Source organism: Emydura macquarii, unplaced genomic scaffold (assembly GCF_026122565.2).
Source record: "Emydura macquarii macquarii isolate MOO-44397 ecotype Brisbane River unplaced genomic scaffold, CSIRO-AGI_Emac_v2 contig_1230, whole genome shotgun sequence".
Classification (NCBI taxonomy): domain Eukaryota; kingdom Metazoa; phylum Chordata; order Testudines; family Chelidae; genus Emydura; species Emydura macquarii.
In genome coordinates, this window is record NW_027131367.1 from 15,866,474 (window position 1) to 15,885,309 (window position 18,836).

The window sequence follows — 18,836 nt, forward strand, 5'->3', positions numbered from 1 at the left end:
ACATGTTTGAGCATTGTATTTTAGATCTGTGGATAGTGGAAGACTTAGTTTTTCTTTCTTGCATACCAAATCCGCTTTGGACACAGCGCACAAGTATAAATGCAGGATCGATCTTTAGATGCAAGATACAGGTCGCTATAGAGTTGCATAGTAAACTATCTATAGTGCACTTCCATTCAGCTGGAGCAATGGAAGGAGTGGTCTTCAGCATTTCAACCACCCTGCGCTACCTATCTCTGCTCTGAGCAGATCTACGTGACGACATGGTAAAATGGCAGAGGCTGCTCACACCTTGCCTACAGCAGAGCTCTCACCACTGGTATCACCAGTGGAGCTGCAGAGGTGAGGAACGGTTCAGAAGAACGCCTAGTGCAGGTGGAGACTGAGTGTGTGTCCCCTTCTAGTGGCTGGTTCACGTATGAGGCTTTGAGTGAATCTCCTGGAGAAAACGTTTATTAACCAGGAAATTTGTGGAAATAGTAAGTTGTATGTGACTCTCTGAGAACATTTGCCCAAAGCTATTTTGAATTCATTAAACACAGTGTTTGCCCCACATCTCTATGAGCCAGTCTCATCCAATCAGGGAGCAGAAACAATACCAGGTGACCTATTTGTCAAATCAAAACCTAACCAATGCAGCTTGAATTTTAAATTTCAAACACTCACAACAAGCTGCAGACCAAAGGTAATTGGTAGGAATTATCTGGGCAATAATTCTAAATAATGAATAAATCTGAGAAAACTGCAAGCTGTTCACAGACAATTCACCACCAAGAAAAGAGCTGAATCAGCCAAATACATTTTCCACTATAGATTATTTATTCAGCTCTAGCTGTAACCTTATTTAAAGCATTAGCACCCAATTAAGCAACTCTTCGTCATTCAGCATATTCTAGTCTATTATAGGAAGAACAGTCTCTTCGGTGTTCAGCACTGTACGTTCTGTAATGGAAATACTTTATCCTTCCATATGGCAGCATCATCCAGCTGAAGACCTCAAAGAGCTTCACAAATGCTAACAAGTTTAGCCTCACAGGGCTCCCAGGAGGGAGAGAAGTATTGTTATCGATATAGAAATAGAAGCACAGATTGGTTAGGGGCCTAATTTTCAGAAATGGCCTTTAGTGGTGGGTACTTCCTTTTGTTTTCTTTGTGTGCCCAATTTGAGATACCTAGAGCCTGATTCTCAGAGCCTGACTGCACTTAGAGTTGTGGATGCGCAACATTTCTGAAGCCTTTAATGACGCTGATTAATTTCTCTTCCCTTTCTAAGAATTCTCTGCGTAAGTGACTTGCTCCCCCACCCCTCTCCTTGTCTCGCTGTACAGCCTGTTTGCCGGCAGGCACTGTGCTGGAGTTATTTATTCCATTCTCTGCGGCTTACCCAGCATTGCAGCAAAGCTCCCATAAGCCCAAATCCCTCTTGTGTCGTACGTGGTGCTCTGAGCCATGGCAGGGCAGCGAAACCCCTCTTGGCATTGTCCATCTGTTTTAGGTCCCTTTCCAGCACCAGGGCTCAGGCAGGTTGTTGTTTTTTTTTTTTAAACTGAGCAAATTTCTTTCTAGAAGAGTGAGTGAGCGTTTAAGTACCTGGAAGAACTGATCTATGGTTATTAAAACCAGACAGACCCTTCGAAGCAGGGATTGCTTTCTGGCATTGGAGGGGGAAAAATAATGCTAGTTGTGCTTCCAGACTAATGTTTACAGGCGGTGGTGGGGATAGGGAGTGTGGATCCTCCGATATCTGTCATTGGTTCCCATTTCACCCCTGGGACATGAAAGGGAAGAAGGGTCTTTGTGTGCACCCATACCAAGAAGGAGTGCTGCAAAATCATATTCCTAATCACTGTGCTGCTGTGATCGACATATGCCACACGGCATGCAGCTGATCTGGGGAGTGAGAGAGACCCAGGTAAAGAGAGCTCGCCGATCCCCTGCTTAGTGGCCTGCTCCATGACCTCCTTCCAGGCAGGGAGGAGACAGGTTTCCTTTTTGTGGCCTCTTGGTTCAGCAGTTCATCCCAATATTTATTCTAATGTTGTTGTAACTCCTGCTGTTGCCTTCCACTCTCCCTGTTTCTCTCCCCACCCCCCATTTCTCCATCACCACTAGCTGCACCATTATACAGGACCCACAACCCTGCCAGCTGAGTAATCAGACCTCTCAATCCTTTCAATCCTCTTCTATGTTGTTTACTTAGCACCTTCAGGCAATCTAAGGTTATAGAATATTTTGCAGCAGTTATGCCCATCCATCAGCCTGGGACTGCAGCCCTGATGGAGGACATGACTGAAGGAATTACATGGCTCCAGACAGAGTCACAGTATTTTAAAAGTAAATAACAATACACCTCTCTGTGCTGCTTCCAATCCTGTTTTCCATCTGTTATGATAATTACTACATTAATTATTATTATTATTACTGGTTGTGAGTAGGAGGGGGATTCTCTTTCTTTCCACATGTTAAAAGTCACGTACAGGCTGTAACACAGTATATGCTGTATAGCCCCCTTTCTTCAAAAATAAATCTGTATCATCAGCTGGAGTCAGTCACAGATTGCAGGTAGGGTATAATAATAATGCATTGAATCTAGTGCTCTTCATACAATGATCTCATCCCATCAGTTTACAAACCATAGCGAATTAAGGCTCACAACACCCATGGAAGGAAAGTGGGTGTTATCACTAGTTTGCTGTAAAAAAGGGTCCAAAGAGGAACAGAGTATCAGGGCCATGTAAATGTTGGGAAGGTTCAGATCTGAGTTCTGCAGCTTTAATTTGTCTCCATGGTCAGCCTCAGTGAGCATGTCAAAGATGTGCTGAAAAAGTCATCATTTGGATTCAAATACTCCTCCTCCCACCACCGCACACTCCTGACAATCATATCTGGGTCTGAACGCCATGGCGCAAGTCCATTTCTACTTAACGGATGGTGAAAGTAAGGCATCAAGAGATTTTTCCAGGGCCACCCAGCAGAGCCAATGGCAAGGTCAGGAAGAAACCCAGGCCATTGTATCACTGCTCTAACCACTAGACAACACTGGCTCACATTTTCTACACAGTCCCCATTCTCTGTGTACCCAGCCCATTTCCTACTGAACTTAGAGAGACTCTTTCTATGGATTTAAAGGGAGCTGGACCAGGACTTAAGTTTCTCACTAATTCTGGGCCAGATTTGATCTCATGAGATATAACACCACTGACTTCAGCAGAGCTACTCCTGACCTACACTGTTGTAGCTGAGACAGAATTTGTCTCTATTATTTCAAAGTGCTTTCTCGTGCTTCTCCATGTTGAAATCTGTGCACACTTCTATGCAATTCTATGGAATCAAAGTCACGGACCAAATGATTAAGTAGTAAAATCAGCTATTTTATTTGGACAAAATGAAAGCAAATTTCCTTGTTTCACTGAGGCAGACACTGAGCAAGCTCGCTCAGGTGAGCATGTGCCAAGTTTCTGTGAATCTGAATGACTGAGCCCCGTATCTTTGAAGATGTACGATTCCGATCTGCCTTATACGCTCTCATTGCACTTCATCTACAATATGATATAAGCCTTTCCAAGGTGTGCGTTTTCTCTAATAGACGATGCACAGTCAATGAGATGAAAGCATTTCCTAGGTTAGTTTGCTCTAATGAGTTACCAGAAGATTCTGAATGAGACACACGCACGCATGCACACAAACACGATCATTTGTACTTTTTGCTTTATGTCTTTTAAAAGCCATAATTTTGGAGACTGCCATTGTTCTAAATGCCTTATTACTTCATTTAAAGCATGTTCCTAAGACCCATTGAAATAAGTGGAACTTAAGCACATGCTTCAGTGCTTTGCTGAATCAGGCACTCAATTAATGACAAAGATAAAAAATCACCACAGTTTAATTAAGGGACAGATGTGAAAATACAACAAACCTATTTTCAAAACCAGCCACCCACTGAAGGCAAGAGACACCAAGAATCCATACTCAATACTGCACCTTCAAACTAATACAGTACAAGAAGTTGGGGAAAAGGGAATCCCATCTCATGTCTCTGGTTCTGTCCCCCACATGCCAACCCACAGACAAAGTTAATGGTTCCACATAGAAGAAGTCAACTGTTTGATCTGGCTTTGAAATCTGAGCAACCATCCTGTATGATCTCTGTAGTTTACTATCATATTCAGGTTAAGCTACCATAGCTTTAGGAGTAAATGAGTAAATGCCTGAGTTTATCCACATAAATGAAAAGAAAATCCCAGCAAACCACAAAAATACTGGATATGTTCGACCAAACAGAGATCCTTGATGCCTCCTGATACTGAAGTGTAGATACACTCAGAGATCTTACTGCAAGCCTAAGGAAAAATGACTAGAGCTGTTCGAAAAATGCAGAAAATATTTTTTCATCAAACATTTCAAATTTTCAAACAATGTTGACCACTCTGAGTTGGTTGAAAGCATTTTAAAGAATCACAAAATATTTCAAACAATTTTTACAAAAAAATTGTCAAAATTTCACAAATTGGATTTAAAAAAAAAAAACTAGCTTTAAAAACAATCCTTTGAATGACATACTCAACTTCAATAATAGTAACCTCAACTTCTAATAATCTAGGAGAGCAAACCAGACAGTTCAGAGTACACCACCACAAAGTAAGACAACACACAGAGAAAGATATTTCTACATTGTTCTTGGTTGTAATATTATATATGTATTATAGATACACTTTTAATAGAGCATATTTTGCTGCCAAATGTCTTTACTAAGAATATGTGGTAGAAAAAAAGGTGAATATCCCAGGCTTATTTCTTAGTGGGATTCCATTCACGTCTCCAACCACTGTTTCATGTTTCTACCAGTACAGTAAAGATCCCAGCCAAACTCATCCCTTTGTGATGGGGTGGGAGATTGTGCAGTCTGAAAGCACACAGACCTTCTCTGGGCCCATGCCATCATAAAAACAAACAAACAAACTAATTGAATTGAATTGAATTGAAATTCCTACCTGTTTTTTACTCCTTCCAAAGGCGTTTTCTGGCAAGAGCTTATCTGATGATTTATTCTTTGCTGAAAGACAGAGAAAATAAAGAATTTAAATGACACACAAACAAACAGTTTAGCTAATAGTGATGGAACATTTCTACATTTGGGTAAAAAACTACGAGATATTTCAGTTTTACTTTTAATACTCTCCATTGTGTGCAACACTCACTTAGAATGAATATTTCTTTCCACCCAATTTTATCCCTTTCCATCTGGCAAACTCTCTCCCTACCACATCCTACTGATACTACTGATAACATAAGAGACTCTTTTTCTGAGCATTTGCACTCTATAATCAAACCAAATCTTTTGTGACGTTCAAAACAAAATTTGCACAACGTTCTCCCTCATCATTTTGCATAGCTTTTCCTGCATTATTTTTCAATTAATTCACAACATAACTGGCTAGGTGTGTATGTATTCTTTCTGCATAGAAACAGAGTTATAGGCCCTGTATTGCTAATGGTGATTCTACTTTGGCGCTGCAGAAAGGATAGCCTCATCATGTTGTTTATTATTTGTACTGTGGTATTTGCCCCAGTAACAAATCAGCACCCCACAGTGTTAGGCTCTGTACAAACACAGAACAAAAAGGCAGTCCCTGCCCTGAAGATATGACCGACTAAACAGATGGAGAGCAAGCAACCAGCCAAAACAGCACTGTTTTGAGATCAGGGCAATTTGGCATGACTTAATGTGAACTTTACTTACTATATTGAGAGGTCATACAATAGCATTTTATATCCAGACAATTTTTTCCATGCTACACTATTAGAAATGAAGGCCTGTCATCAGTTCATTATAGAGAAGGGCCATAATATAGCACCAGGGTGGATCTGAGTATTTCCACAGTGTATATACAGCAGATACTGGCTGGATGTCTCAGTATTTGGATAGTCAATGCCCATGACAGGCTATGGATTCTCACTCAATCAAGAGAGAACAAAGTCAACTGAAGGTGCTAAAAGGTTTCCTGTATTTACTAGTCATTCACCTTTGGAGATGCAAGGTCACTAACTATTGTCGATATGCACATGAAACTTTCAGTGATGTCAATACTAGACCAGGTAAGATCATTTGTCCACCAAGTCCAACATTCTGCTTCTGGTAGTGGCGGATATCTAAATGTGTTAGCCTTTGAGTTGATGACCCTTATATCAGCAACTCCCACAGACTCACTATAATCTGTATCTCCATTTAGATATTTTAACTTAACTAGTCATTAATTTCATGGAGTTACCACTAGTTCTAATACCAGACAGTAAAAAAAGAGAACAGATCAGTCTTCATTGTAATTGCCACACCAAAATTTTGAAAATCTCAGTCAAGTACCCTCTCATTCTTCTCTTTTCCAAGCTATATAGTCCTAATTTTGGCAAACTTTTCTCATGTGCACTCCCTGGTCTGACATAATTTCATTGACTTTCTCTGAACCTTTCCTCTCTCAGCTTCTACCTTTCCTAAAGAGATCAAAATTTGACAAAGTGGTTCAGACAAGAGCATATGCCATTGGTTTAATATACCATATTTTCTGTGCCATTTTGTCTCCCTTTTTAAAAATCATTACATTAGCTTATTTGTTTGTGAAGAAAGGGAGAGAGAAATTGTAGGAAAAAACGCAATCTAGGGCCTTTATGTTCCAGGTTCAAATCTGGATGAATCTCAAGTGAAAAATGGTCGTAGTTTAAGCCTTGAACCTAGTGGTATCACAAAGACACCGTACAGTTTGGAAACCTCTGACCACCCCTCTACTCAAGAAAAGTTCAGACCTGTAATATGTCCCTAGCTACCCTGACAGAGACAGTACATCTGCCTTCACTACCATTTAACTCATTCCAGTTCTGTGGTCTCCCACAGTCACCAAATTCCCTGCCAATATTTAAAATAACATGGAAAGAAACCGTTATGCACAGCACAGATCTCATATACAGGGATGCTGAAGGAGAATAGGTCAGAGAACGCTCTTTTGAGTCCTGTAGAAGATCCTCCTCATTATTCCTCAAAATGTGAACATGATATGCCACCAGCTAGTTAAACTGAAATTGCTGACATGCCAAGATTGCTGGGTCTACCACCTTCTTTTTCAGTGAAGCTGAAATACTTTGGCAAGGAAATGGTCTTTGAGCACCAAGTGGATCTCCTAGTAGCTTGGTAAATCCAGTTCTTAAGCTTTGCCACAAAGAGGCTTAAAATCAATTAGCAGAAATTTTTAAAAGAAGTTCTTGTGATGCAAGAGGAATGTGAGAAAGGCCATTGATTAGGAGCTTTTCAGTGCTCATAGGCCAAAAGGATGAATTATAGCTTTTAAGAGAGGTGCTTTATAAATGGGGAGATACACGGAGTGGTTGAAGCTTACAAGTAGATGCTTCAATATTACTTGGTTTTTAAGCCTTTGTGAACTATTTACAGGATTCCATTTTCAGCATTAATTCATATTTATGCAACGTTTTGGAAGATGAAAATATCCCTCCTTTTCCCAGCAGGATAATTAACAAGGAACAAGGTATTCTGTGGAGTCCTACAGGTAACTGAGGAACAGCTGCCCCATTAGGCACCATTTTCATCTGGCATGTCAGACTGCAATACTGGAGGTGGGTAGGTGAGGAAAGGTGATACATAGCTGGACCATGGAATAGGACCTTTTAGTGCATCAGCAACCAGCAACTTTCACTTCAGCTCCCAGGTTCTGATCTTATCTTTGATTGCTAATGTAAACACAAGAATTGAGCTAGCTCTGTAAAAGGCACCTGTCTTAACTGGACACTGCAAAAATGCCCAGATGTTGGGAGACTTAGAGCTGAGAAAATACCTCAAAAATATTCTTCAAATATTTGTTCAGATAAAATGATGAATTCATTTTGTGTGTGTTTCCTTTCCACAAGCATTCTGGCAGAATTGTTTGCAAAAACAGCAAATATTGCACAATATTTATGGAAAGCAAATTTTGAACATGTACATTTGCTTATCTACCCTGGAAACCTGATCTAGAAGCTACTTTCCTCCAGTCAGGGAATGCCAGCAATAGCATGTGACCTATAAGTCCAATTAATACCCAACCAACACAGCTCAAATTTACCATACTGAACCCTCACAATGAAGGGCTCATGCGTAATCTACAGAATGGAAAAAATTTGCAGAATTTATTCAGCAATAACTTCAAAAAACAAACATCTGAGAAAGTGGTGAAGCTCATAGATATTTTACAAATAGAGAGGGTAAATTAATCAAATACCATTTTTTCCTATGAATATCTCAGGTTCCTTTGCTATTATACGCAAATTAGAGCATTATGATGCCATTAGATATTATTTACCTCTATACAGACATGAAAAAAAGATATGGTCCCTGCTGTAGGAGTCTGCAATCAGAGGTCATCCTATAAATGTAGGGAAGAGGGTTGGAGGCCCTATGAATTGTGAACAGGCAGTAAAGAATAGTGCATGTCTGGCAGTTCCATGGTTTTCTCTTTCTTATCATGGTTTAAAAGAGACTAGGGTTGGCAAGCTATTCCATGACATGAACAGAGAGTATTTTTCCAAAAAGAGGAATTCGAGGTTTTGGGCAATCAAGCAACAAGAGCCCTGATTTCTTTACAATACAAAATAGGTGTCCATAAATATTAACTGATTTACTTATAAATCTCTTGTGACAGGTGGCTAGATCTGAACTAAACATATCATAAAATCTAAGTGACCTCTGTGCGCACAAGCTGTTGGCTCCAAGGGTGAGTGAAAGCCTTATTTTTGTTTGTAAAGGGTCTGCAGGGAACGTGTTAACAAAAGGCTTATCTCAGCATCCTTGACGCTAACCTTTCTCTCTTCACTTTTCCCATTGTTACTATCCTTGGTGCAGTTCCACTGTTGATATCAAGTGGGAGCGCTACCCTTGGTAGCCATCTGTATTTTAACCATCACGTCACCTAGACCAGCTCTTGGCAGGGTCAGATGGCAGTGTTTAAAGCCCCAGCCGCCTGCCTACACTAGTGCTATGATGGGTTAAGCTGCTGGGGTGATATCAATACTGGAAATTTTAAGAAAATAGTGGCTAGTGTATAAACAACCGAAGATGTTATTCAAAGGACATGAAAACCAGACAGGAAGGAAAGCAGAGGCACTTTCAGGTAGGGGAAGAATATGCATTTGGATGGTAAAAGAAATCTGAGTCACATAAACTGCATTTCAAACCAGAGTCTATTGGGGTGACATATACATTTTGTACATCCTGTTTCTTTTAAGTGTTAAGCCTAACAAATGGGCTTGGGACGTTGTAGACATTTGGAGACTAAAGCTGGGACACTATGAGCAAGCTGTGTGCCCCAGGATAGAAGGTGTTCAACTTGCTTATGACAGATCCTGTAAGTAAGCTATGGGGACTGCTCAGCAGCACACTTCATAGGGGCATGCTACATTAGTATTACTCTGTTTAACTGATCTTTAGTCCTGGATCATTCTCTGTATTTTCTGTTCTGTGCCATTGAATGTAAATGTGACTTTTAGTTGAAAATAATCTGAATGAAAGATGCTGGCCAGAGTTGACATACTCCCTATTGGGCAACACTGACAAAGCCAGGTGTGTGTGTGGGGGGGAAAACAAAGAAGTCAAGCAGTAGCACGCTTGGTTTTAAATATTGTAACAGCTCATATAAAAACAGCTCTTAAAAACATCAAGACCAGTATCCAACAACGTGGCAAAAATGCAACTCTTCTGCCAGTCGGAGTCGGCAGCAACAAGGGCCAGATTCAATATTTAGGGGTTCCTTTCAACAATACAACACAAAACCAGCTCAATCCCCCCCCAGTGACCTGGGACAATTACACATCAGCCGTTGGGCGCCTCTAGAGGCATCGCTTCCCCTCTCGCAAGCACAGAGACTGAGTGTAGAAAAGAGATTTTAATAAAAAGGGGAAAAGTGACCCGGCATTAACTTGGGAAAATGCTGCAAGCAGAATTCACACTGTGGCGAGGGCGGCCTGTTCTGCCCTCCCATGAGTCCCACGCCCTTTTCGGCTATGCGGCTGGGTGGGAGGGGAAGAGCCCCCGGTCCCTCCTTCTGCCCTGGGCCCTGGCCCTGGCCCAGGGAGCCTGTGAGGAGTAACCTCAACTGCTTAGTCCATGAGCTACTGCCATCCCTGGGTCGCCTGTCCTTGGCCCCACTGCTCGTGGTCTGCTTCCTGGAACCAGGGGGGGGGGGGGGGGGGGCCTTCCCTCAGGCCTCTGTGCCTAGGATCCCTGGCCATGCCCGGGCAGGCTCCCCCCTTGCCTCCGGTACCTTTGGGTTGTGGTAGCAACAGCAATTGCTCCAAGCTCTGTAGCAGCTCAGCTCCCTTTCAGCTGCCCCCATCTGTCTGACCAGGAGGCTTTTAACTGCTGGGGCCAGCTCCCTGATTGGCCTCAGCTGGCCTAATTGGCCCAATTGCCCTGGAGTAGCCCCACTGAATCACCTAGGGAACAAAGAATATTAATCCTGGGGCTAATTTAGATACCCTCCACTACTCTCCTGTAGCCGTCAGATCTGGCCCTGTCACAACACGCATAAAACTATGAATAAAACACCCACCCCAGGATACGTTGGGCATTTTCCTTTTGCTTCAGGTTCTTAAGTCCAGCAACAAGAAGTTCCTTTAATGTGCCCCTCCCTTCACAGTACCCCACTCATAGGTGTTGTCCTTAGTCAGAGCAGACCCAGAGTCTAGAGGTGCAGCTGCCGTGCTCACCTACCACCCTGGTTAGGGGGACGGGGAAAGAGGGCATCTGGCCTGCTCCACAGCCCAGCTGCTACAGACCTGCCGCCCTGCTGCTGGCCGCTCATTGCTCTGCAGGCCGCTGCACCAGTTGCCCGCTAGCCACCCTGCCAGTCACTCTGCTGCACACCATCACCCTCGGCTACCAACCGCTCCTCCTCTATGACCTCTGCAGGTCGATTTCTTGAGGTTCCACCCAGCTCTCGGTGATGGAACCTCAGTGCGGAAGCTGGGTAGGAGCGCTGTCCCACAGTAGAGGATTTCAGCTCCAGGGACCAGGTAACAAAACAAAAGAATTAATTAGCTCTATCTCTGAACAGTGGGGTAGGAGGGGAGGTGAAACTAGGCCTGGGGGTCTTAGGCAACATCCACACTTCCAGGCAGGAATACCTGTCCCCATCCCCTCTCAACCTTCACAGAGCTCTGGCATGCAAGCTCCTTGCTTAGCCAGTAACAGTTCTGTTCAGGTGACAGTGACCCTTCAATCAGAACAGGCTATACTCTGGTCTGCTGCTCTTTGCTCATACAATAAGAGGAACAACATTTCACTACCCCGGCATTTAACACTAACACGATTTGTAACCCAACACCAGCCAAAGGGATCATTTAGGCAAAGCCGTCCCATCACGCTGAGCACCTAAGCAGGGTGGGTGTGCTCATGCAAATACCAGCTTGGCAGGGGAGAGTCCATGCAGACCCTGCTTACAAACAGAAGCAGGAGAAAATACTGATGCGTCTGAAGCCTGAAATGTGAGGATAGAGCATTTTTGCCCATCACAACCTGCAGATCAGTAATTGAGAAGGACACATTCTCTTTCTTATATTGAGTTTGTCTGAGAGTGATGATGGTGGCAAGTTAATTAATTATCTCAGGCATCAGTTTACTTGAAGATTTTTTTTCCCAGTAACCCATCAAAGAAGCTTGATAGAGGCCTTGATTAGGGGGATAATGAAGGAAATCTCCAGTAGATTAGATCATTTCTAGTCTAATTGCAGCCATTGTTAACATTGGCTGCTTCTGTGGTTCTGGGATTCATGTCGGGGAAGTTTCATGATAGTGTAAATCCACTTCAAATATGATATTTTGGGATAAATTCAAGTAACTGCATGTTTATCATATTCCTGTCAATGGAATGAGAAAAAAAAATCAGATCAAAGTGACAAAATATTGGGAAGAGATTTTTGTATGCATCCTATCTCGTGTTCTCTCAGTCCAGGGCAACGGTCCATATTTTGGATTCAAATCACAAATGGATTGGGATCCCTGCAAACATGGCATGTGCAGCGGAGCAGGAGGAGGATACCCACTAATGTAAAAGGGAGCATGGGGATTTTGATATCCACACCTTTCTCTGTGCCTGGAGACCTGTAACTAACATTAACCATTTCCTTTTCACCACTCATCTGCTTCCTTCTCTGGTGCATTTCAGTGATTCCCCGTCCTCTGAACCAGATTGTCCGGACACTCGAATGGGGAAGGTGGTAGATCCTAATGGGCCTCTGAAATTATCTGACAAACTTGCTTCCCCCGCTACATTTCTCAGAGTGAGCTTGCAGTGAGCAGACTAGACATGGAGAAAAACTTGCATAGATTGGATTCACCCCATCAAGGCACAGAACAGAGAAGAAGTAAGACTAACAGAAAACATTCTAGTTTTCCTTATCTCACCGGTGAGTATAAAGGCGGCACATGAACGATTGAAGTGATGGGGCAAGCTCTGCCTTGTCTTACATCCCAATGGGACATGGAGCTGTCAGGGCAGCATTTGGCCTCCTATGTGCAATGGAGTGTCCAAGGAACTATTCTGGTAATGTGATACCTGTGTGTAAGAGTGTGTGTCTGTGTGTGTGTGAGAGAGAGAAAGAAAGACGTTTTTGTTGCTTTTGAAAAATGTAAACTTACCAACATTTTGAAAGATCCAAAAGTCAGTGAGCTTCATATTGAGCCAGAAGTCCCTAGTGGCTGTGTCAATTTGTGCTCAACAGACATCTCTGGAAAGTGAAGTCTCTCTCCACAGAGACACAGAGGCAAGCTCCCCCACACTACCTTGAGTCATTGCTTCTAGCAACAAGCAGGTGAGTACAGTTTCCAGGGCTTCACTGCTAAGACTGCCAAAAAAGGTGCCAATGGATGCTAATCACGATGGAAGGTCTTGTCCTGTGGATGCAGGTCCACTGGAAATGTGCGTCAGGCTACCATTTCCTCTCTTACCGGCCACTCGTCAGCTGCGTCACCACTAAGCTGGATTTAAGCCAGCAACTGAAAGATGAAAACCTCCATCTCTCAACATTGTCCCCCTTGCTGGTGTTCTCAGGACAAATTCCCTTTGCCTTCGAAGTTCCCTAGGTATTTTAGTGTCATTTTCCTCTTGCCCAAACCATGCACACAGTGCCAATCTAATAGCAGGAAGAAATAAATGGTCAGGCTCTTATATACCAGTGTACTGGGCTGATCTCTATCTCAGATAGATAAGACCCCAGGCCATTCCCAGAAATTGCAGAGGCACATTTAAGCACTCTCTTTATTTAGTTTAAGATGAGTGTCTGGTGCTCAGCAAACTACTCCTGGACATAGCTACACTGACTGTAGGATGCTCAGATACTGGTGATACCATTCTATAAATGCCTGGCTAGCAGAAATATAAAAAAGGATCATTGTTAACGATGGTGAAGTATTATCTTCATAAAAGAAACACAGTATGAAAGGAGAGCATCACCATCACCACCTCACAGTTAGTAAATGTCGTGGTCTTTAAAATTAATGGCTGTTGCCTTATTTTCTAGCTGGTAAATGGTAGGTGACGGGAAGAGACTTTGCTTTGCACCACAGCACTGCCACCATCTTTTGACAATTGCAGATGGCAACAGCAAATGGTGTCCATGCAAGTGGGTTTAAATAAAAAGGGAGAGGGGGGGAAATAGAAAGTGTTTCATGGGATTAAATGTCCCAGTCTGAAGTAAAGCAATTTCCTTCGGTCTCCTGCCATTTCCTTGTGGAGGCTTATCATCTCCAGCTGGGACGATATAAAGCCCCATTTAATCGAGATCCATTTAACACTGAATCACGCTAACAAGATTACTTAGCCAGGGCTAATTCTGCATTTGCTGAAGTGCAGTATCCAGGGTGAGTAATCTCTGTGTGCTGGGGGCAGGTTTGGAGACAGGTTAGCCAGTGGCTTAGCATCCCAGACAAACCATGGAAAGTACATGGAGGACCATGACAATGAAAACCCAGCCAGGTTAGCCTGTGTGGCTGTTTCCTTTCCCCTGCTCCATGTTACTGGAGATCATTGCAGAGAGGGTTTCTTCATTTCCCCATAGGAGCCTAAAAGGGGAATTATTTTCTTTGTCCTCTCTAGCAGCTGAGCAGGCAATACAGTGAAATCCTCTTCAGTCATTATCTGTTAAGTGCATAGCATCCTTTTGTGAGTTAAATGGCTCAGTATTTTTTGCCTGGGTCTGAATTCAAAAGGTTTTGCCTTCCATCAGGAGATAACTCAAGATTTGAGGACTAATTGAATACATTTATATGCACACAAGTGATAGGCATTCATACAATTTTTAAAGTAGATTCTTACAATTCAGTCATTTAAAAATATAACACTAAGGGCTCTATTATTTATGATTATTATTAATGGTAGCAACATACTTCACTCACAGTGTGTGAAGTGCCTTTTTTTTTTTTTTTTAAATAAGGGGGAAATCTGCTTTCCAGGATCCATAGAACACCAATGTAGTGCCATATAACAATAAAAATAAATAATAAACAATACCAACATTTTCCAGGTCTTTATTGCCTTGCACCTGAGGCTCTCAGTGCGCTTTACACAGGTAAATGGATTAAGCCTCTCAATACCCCCCAAATGCTCCCAAATCCTCAAAAAATCCATGGGCAGAGCTAAGATTGTTTTGCTGTGATGAAATATGTATTTCTTTATACATGATAAGAATAATGTGTTTGCTTATTATGTGGGCAGTGCAAGATTTATGATGATCTCAACCATTCACTTCCTTATTTTTAAGTGCATGGATTTTGGAAACAATGTGATAGTTAATTACACTGTTGTCACTTAGCAACCTTAACTCCCCCTTTCCCCCCACCTTTAAATAAATTGTTTTGTTTTTTTTTTAATCTTTGGAATTTCATGAGTTATTTTTATTTATTTATTTATACATCTTGCTTTTTATTTTATTTTGCACAGACGAAGGAAGACAGTCTCTAAAACTGTTAATAAATGGGACAGGTGGGTCACTAGATTGTTAAGGAACTGCTTGGAGGAGAAGAATCTAATAATGACTCCTACAAAGCTCTGCCTCAGCCAGGACCTGATCCAAATCCCAGAGTGGTCAGTGGAAAGACCCACATATTGACTTCTGTTGGATTTGGATCAGGCCCTCAGCGTGCTTCTGACACATTACTTAGCTATGTTAGACATGAGTGCATTTACGGCATAGCCTGCTTTCACGTCAATATTCAACACAAAAAACTCATAGCAAATTAAGTGTCAGAACCAAGAGCAGAACTCAACAATGACTAGAATTCAGCTGTTTTGTTCCACAGCCAATATCTCACCCACCAGGCCATCGTATCTGCCAGCCAAGTCCCTAATCCTTCACTGTGCTTTACTTGACCTAAGTGAACCAATTTATATGAAAGTCACTCATGGGCATGATATGGTTCTACTAAGTCCGAATTCACAGTTCCTGGCTCTATCACAAACTTACTAGGTCACCCATAGAAAATTACTCAGAGTTCATTTTTCAAAAGTGCATATGTGACTTAGAAGTCTAAATCCCCTTTTGAAAAGTGTCTTAAGGGTCATTGGAAAATGCGAATTTGTCAAATCTGAAATGCTTTGTGGAAACATCTTGGATTCAATGAATTGTTGTCAAATCACTGGCAGGGTTATTCGTGGGCTGCTGAGGGGCCAGGACTTCCGGGGTTCCAGGATCTGCAGCTCTGAGGCAGCCCCACCATGCCAGGCTTCCAGGCTCCCTGCCATAAACCCAGGAACCTGAAAGCCTTGGGTGCCCCAACTCTATCAGCTCCACAACAGGGAACCCGGAAGTCCTGGGACAGGCTTCCAAGGTCCATCACTCTGGAGCATCCCCACTATACAGACTGCCCCAGGGCTGGGAGGACTTCCAGACTCCCAAGCCAGCTTGTTTCCATGCTTCCCACTTCCCAAGGTATTTTGGTGAAGGAGAAGGAATAGTCTAGATTTTTCTTTTATTTTTTAAAAGCAGCCCTGGCTATTTGAGAGGCCAACATTCTCTTTTGCTATATTTTCCTCCTCCATCAATTCACTGACAGGGAATTGTCTAGTTGTGAAATTATGCCACTTACTTAAACATTTTACAATTCTGCCCTTGAAAAATGTCTTTTGCCAAGCCAATGTCAAAAATCTACCGACATGTTATTTTGTGACACAATGTGATTTTGTCGGGCAGGCAGGGGGACACAAAGGAATGTTAGACATTGTGCAAATTTCAAAAAAGTTATTTAAAGCCTTTAAATCTCAAAATGTTATAAAAATTTTCAGCAAACTTTCCAATCGCCCATGAGACTTATGCCGAAACATTTGAAAGCATGAGAATTTTTTCTGTCTTTTTGAATTAATAGAGGATCAAAATCAGCCAGGGACCTGACCAGGTTTACCTAAAGGAGTTCTATTTCACATAGGCACAGACGTTGTGCAGGGAGACAGACCTCTGTTAAAAGTCAGCTGTAGAGTCAGCCTCATGTTCTTGCTAAGCAGCAACCAGTCAGTGGAAAGTGATACACACATATGAGATGCATGTACGTACAATGGGAAAGGCAATGGGGTCTAGTCACTAGGGCACTGGACTGGGAGTCAGGAGTCCTGGGTTTTATTTCTGGCTCAGTCAATGAACTACTCTGTGATCTTAGGCAAGTCATCTCTCAGTCACCCCTTCTGTAAAATGGGGACAATTTTGTAAGGTGTTTTGATATCTGTGTTTGAAATTCATTAAGTTAAGAGCTAAGTAAATAAGTACCCAGCCATGATCCTAGTGAAGCCCATGGCCAAATTGTTCACTGAAATCAACAGCATCTGTAATGGGCCCTAAAGTATTCAACAATAGACATCATCAATAATTTTGCTTTTGTTACCACTGATTTTCTACATATATAGAGCTAGCACATGCATTTTAAAGGAGATAAGGTTCTGTGGAAAGTGTATGGAGGTAGTAACATGTACAGCTGTGTCATGGGGCAGTTGGCCCTTTAAGGGGAGGCAGGGCCTATCTTACACATAATGACCCTCTGAAAACCCACCTCGGAGTAACTGATTGTCCACATGGCCATTTAATGCCAGCATATAGTAATTGTCCTTCAGTAGGCTTGGCAGAATTCATTTTTTATTTTGTTATAATTTTGACAGATAATATCAATATTTATTTTTAAGAATTTTTTCAATTTTTATCCATTTAGATTTTCATAGTTGCTGGAAATTACAGGCGGAGGTCAGACAATAGGGAAGTCAAATGATTATTTAATGACAGTAGATGCGGAGATTGAAAAAGTTAAAGCTTTCCAATTGTTAAAACACAAATTGTCGCGATCACATGTAAAAATATACAAAGTCAGAATCCTTAAATCAAATTCAAGTAAGTTCTCAAGCAGCTTTTTTCTTACTCTGTTTATCTGTAAATTTTTATCCTCATCAATGGAAACTTTTTTCATCAGTTTGTGTGTATAGGATGAAATCAAGGTTTAGCAATAAAAATCGAATCCTTCCAAGCACAATCTGTAAAGGAGCAGTTGCACCTTATAAAATGGCTGCCTGAGGATACTCCCAGGAGGAAGGTACCTTTAAGGAGAACAGATTTGTAAGAGGGAAGGCAACCTGGAGGGAGAGTGTCCACATGGAGTGAACAGGAATAGCCCAGGGTAAGAAACTGGGAGGGCTCCAGAGAAAGGGAGAGACTGTAGCCAATGTGAATAGGACTAGCCTAAAGAGAAGGAGACCCTGAGACTATTTGTGAGGACATAGGAACAGGAATATCCTGAAAGAAAGAGCCAGAGGCTGTTCTCCAAAGGAAGAAAGCAAGAACAGTCTAGAGTCCTGGCTTCAGATGAGGGGCTTGGCCTGGAATGCCCTGTGGCTACCAAATTCAGAAGTTAGTTGGACTGCCCCTAAAGTGGCAGATTACTGGGGCAAAAAGAGTACCAGAACAAGTTTGCTTATGTTTTTGTTAATCTTTGTGGTCGATAAATGAGACTCTCTGAAGGAGTTGCTCTTCTATGCCCAGAAATTCATGTAGAATTGTCTATATCGAGGTGAGGGGAAATTAAGGCAAGGCTCACCTATGGCTCCACACCCAAACACTAGGGAGCACAGCAGCAGAGCTGGAGCATTCACAGGATGGCCAAAATTTTTTGGCTGAACTCCTTCTCCCACGAAAAATGCATAGTCAATAAAAACAGTTTGCAAAATGGTGTTGATTTGGATGAAATGTATCAGTTGAAAAAAAAAATTCCATAACACCTGAAATGTTTCATTTTGACATTTTCTAAATGAAATGTTTCAATTTTTTGACTGGAAACACCTTTTTGTTTAGAAACATATTAAAGATTTATTACAATAATAAAAAATGTTTATAAAAGCTCAAAAACACAATAATTTCATTTCACCTGAAACTTTTTTTTTTACTTTTCAATTCACGAAAGTTTAAAAAAAAAAAATCATTTTGGATCAACCCAATTTTTATGTTTCAAAACAGCCAGTGAATTGAAAAATCAGGTATTTACACAGCTCTAGTAACAAGCAATATTTTGAGCTAGAAGGAAACAGACAGACAAAAGTCAACATTTCAGATCAGGATGATATTGTTGTGATTCAAGAACAGTTCGATGAATTTTCTTCAAACTTTGCAGAAACATTCTCCTTTGCCTTCAGAGTAAATATTTAAATTTCCAGGCCAATCCAATTTTACAATCAGTTATATAGGAAACAAAACAGGTTTTTATAATGGAAGCCAGCTGCACCTTAACACCTCTCCATAATAAGCTGGTGTTCTAGTTTTTTTACTGACTCAAGCAA

The 18,836-nt window shown here is 41.8% G+C and overlaps 1 protein-coding gene across 11 annotated transcripts in view; it reads right to left on the reverse strand.

Moving 5' to 3' along the window:
- TNRC6C (trinucleotide repeat containing adaptor 6C) overlaps positions 1 to 18,836 on the reverse strand; it is a 555,652-nt gene that overhangs the window by 344,161 nt on the left and 192,655 nt on the right. For 10 of the 11 annotated variants that reach the window (XM_067547642.1, XM_067547643.1, XM_067547645.1 and 7 more), the window contains one exon: positions 4,992 to 5,053. In XM_067547642.1, the coding sequence (XP_067403743.1) occupies positions 4,992 to 5,053 (62 nt within the window). Of the gene's footprint in view, positions 1 to 4,991; positions 5,054 to 10,298; positions 10,350 to 18,836 lie in introns of those variants that run through there. The other variant, XM_067547652.1, reaches the window with a different exon arrangement.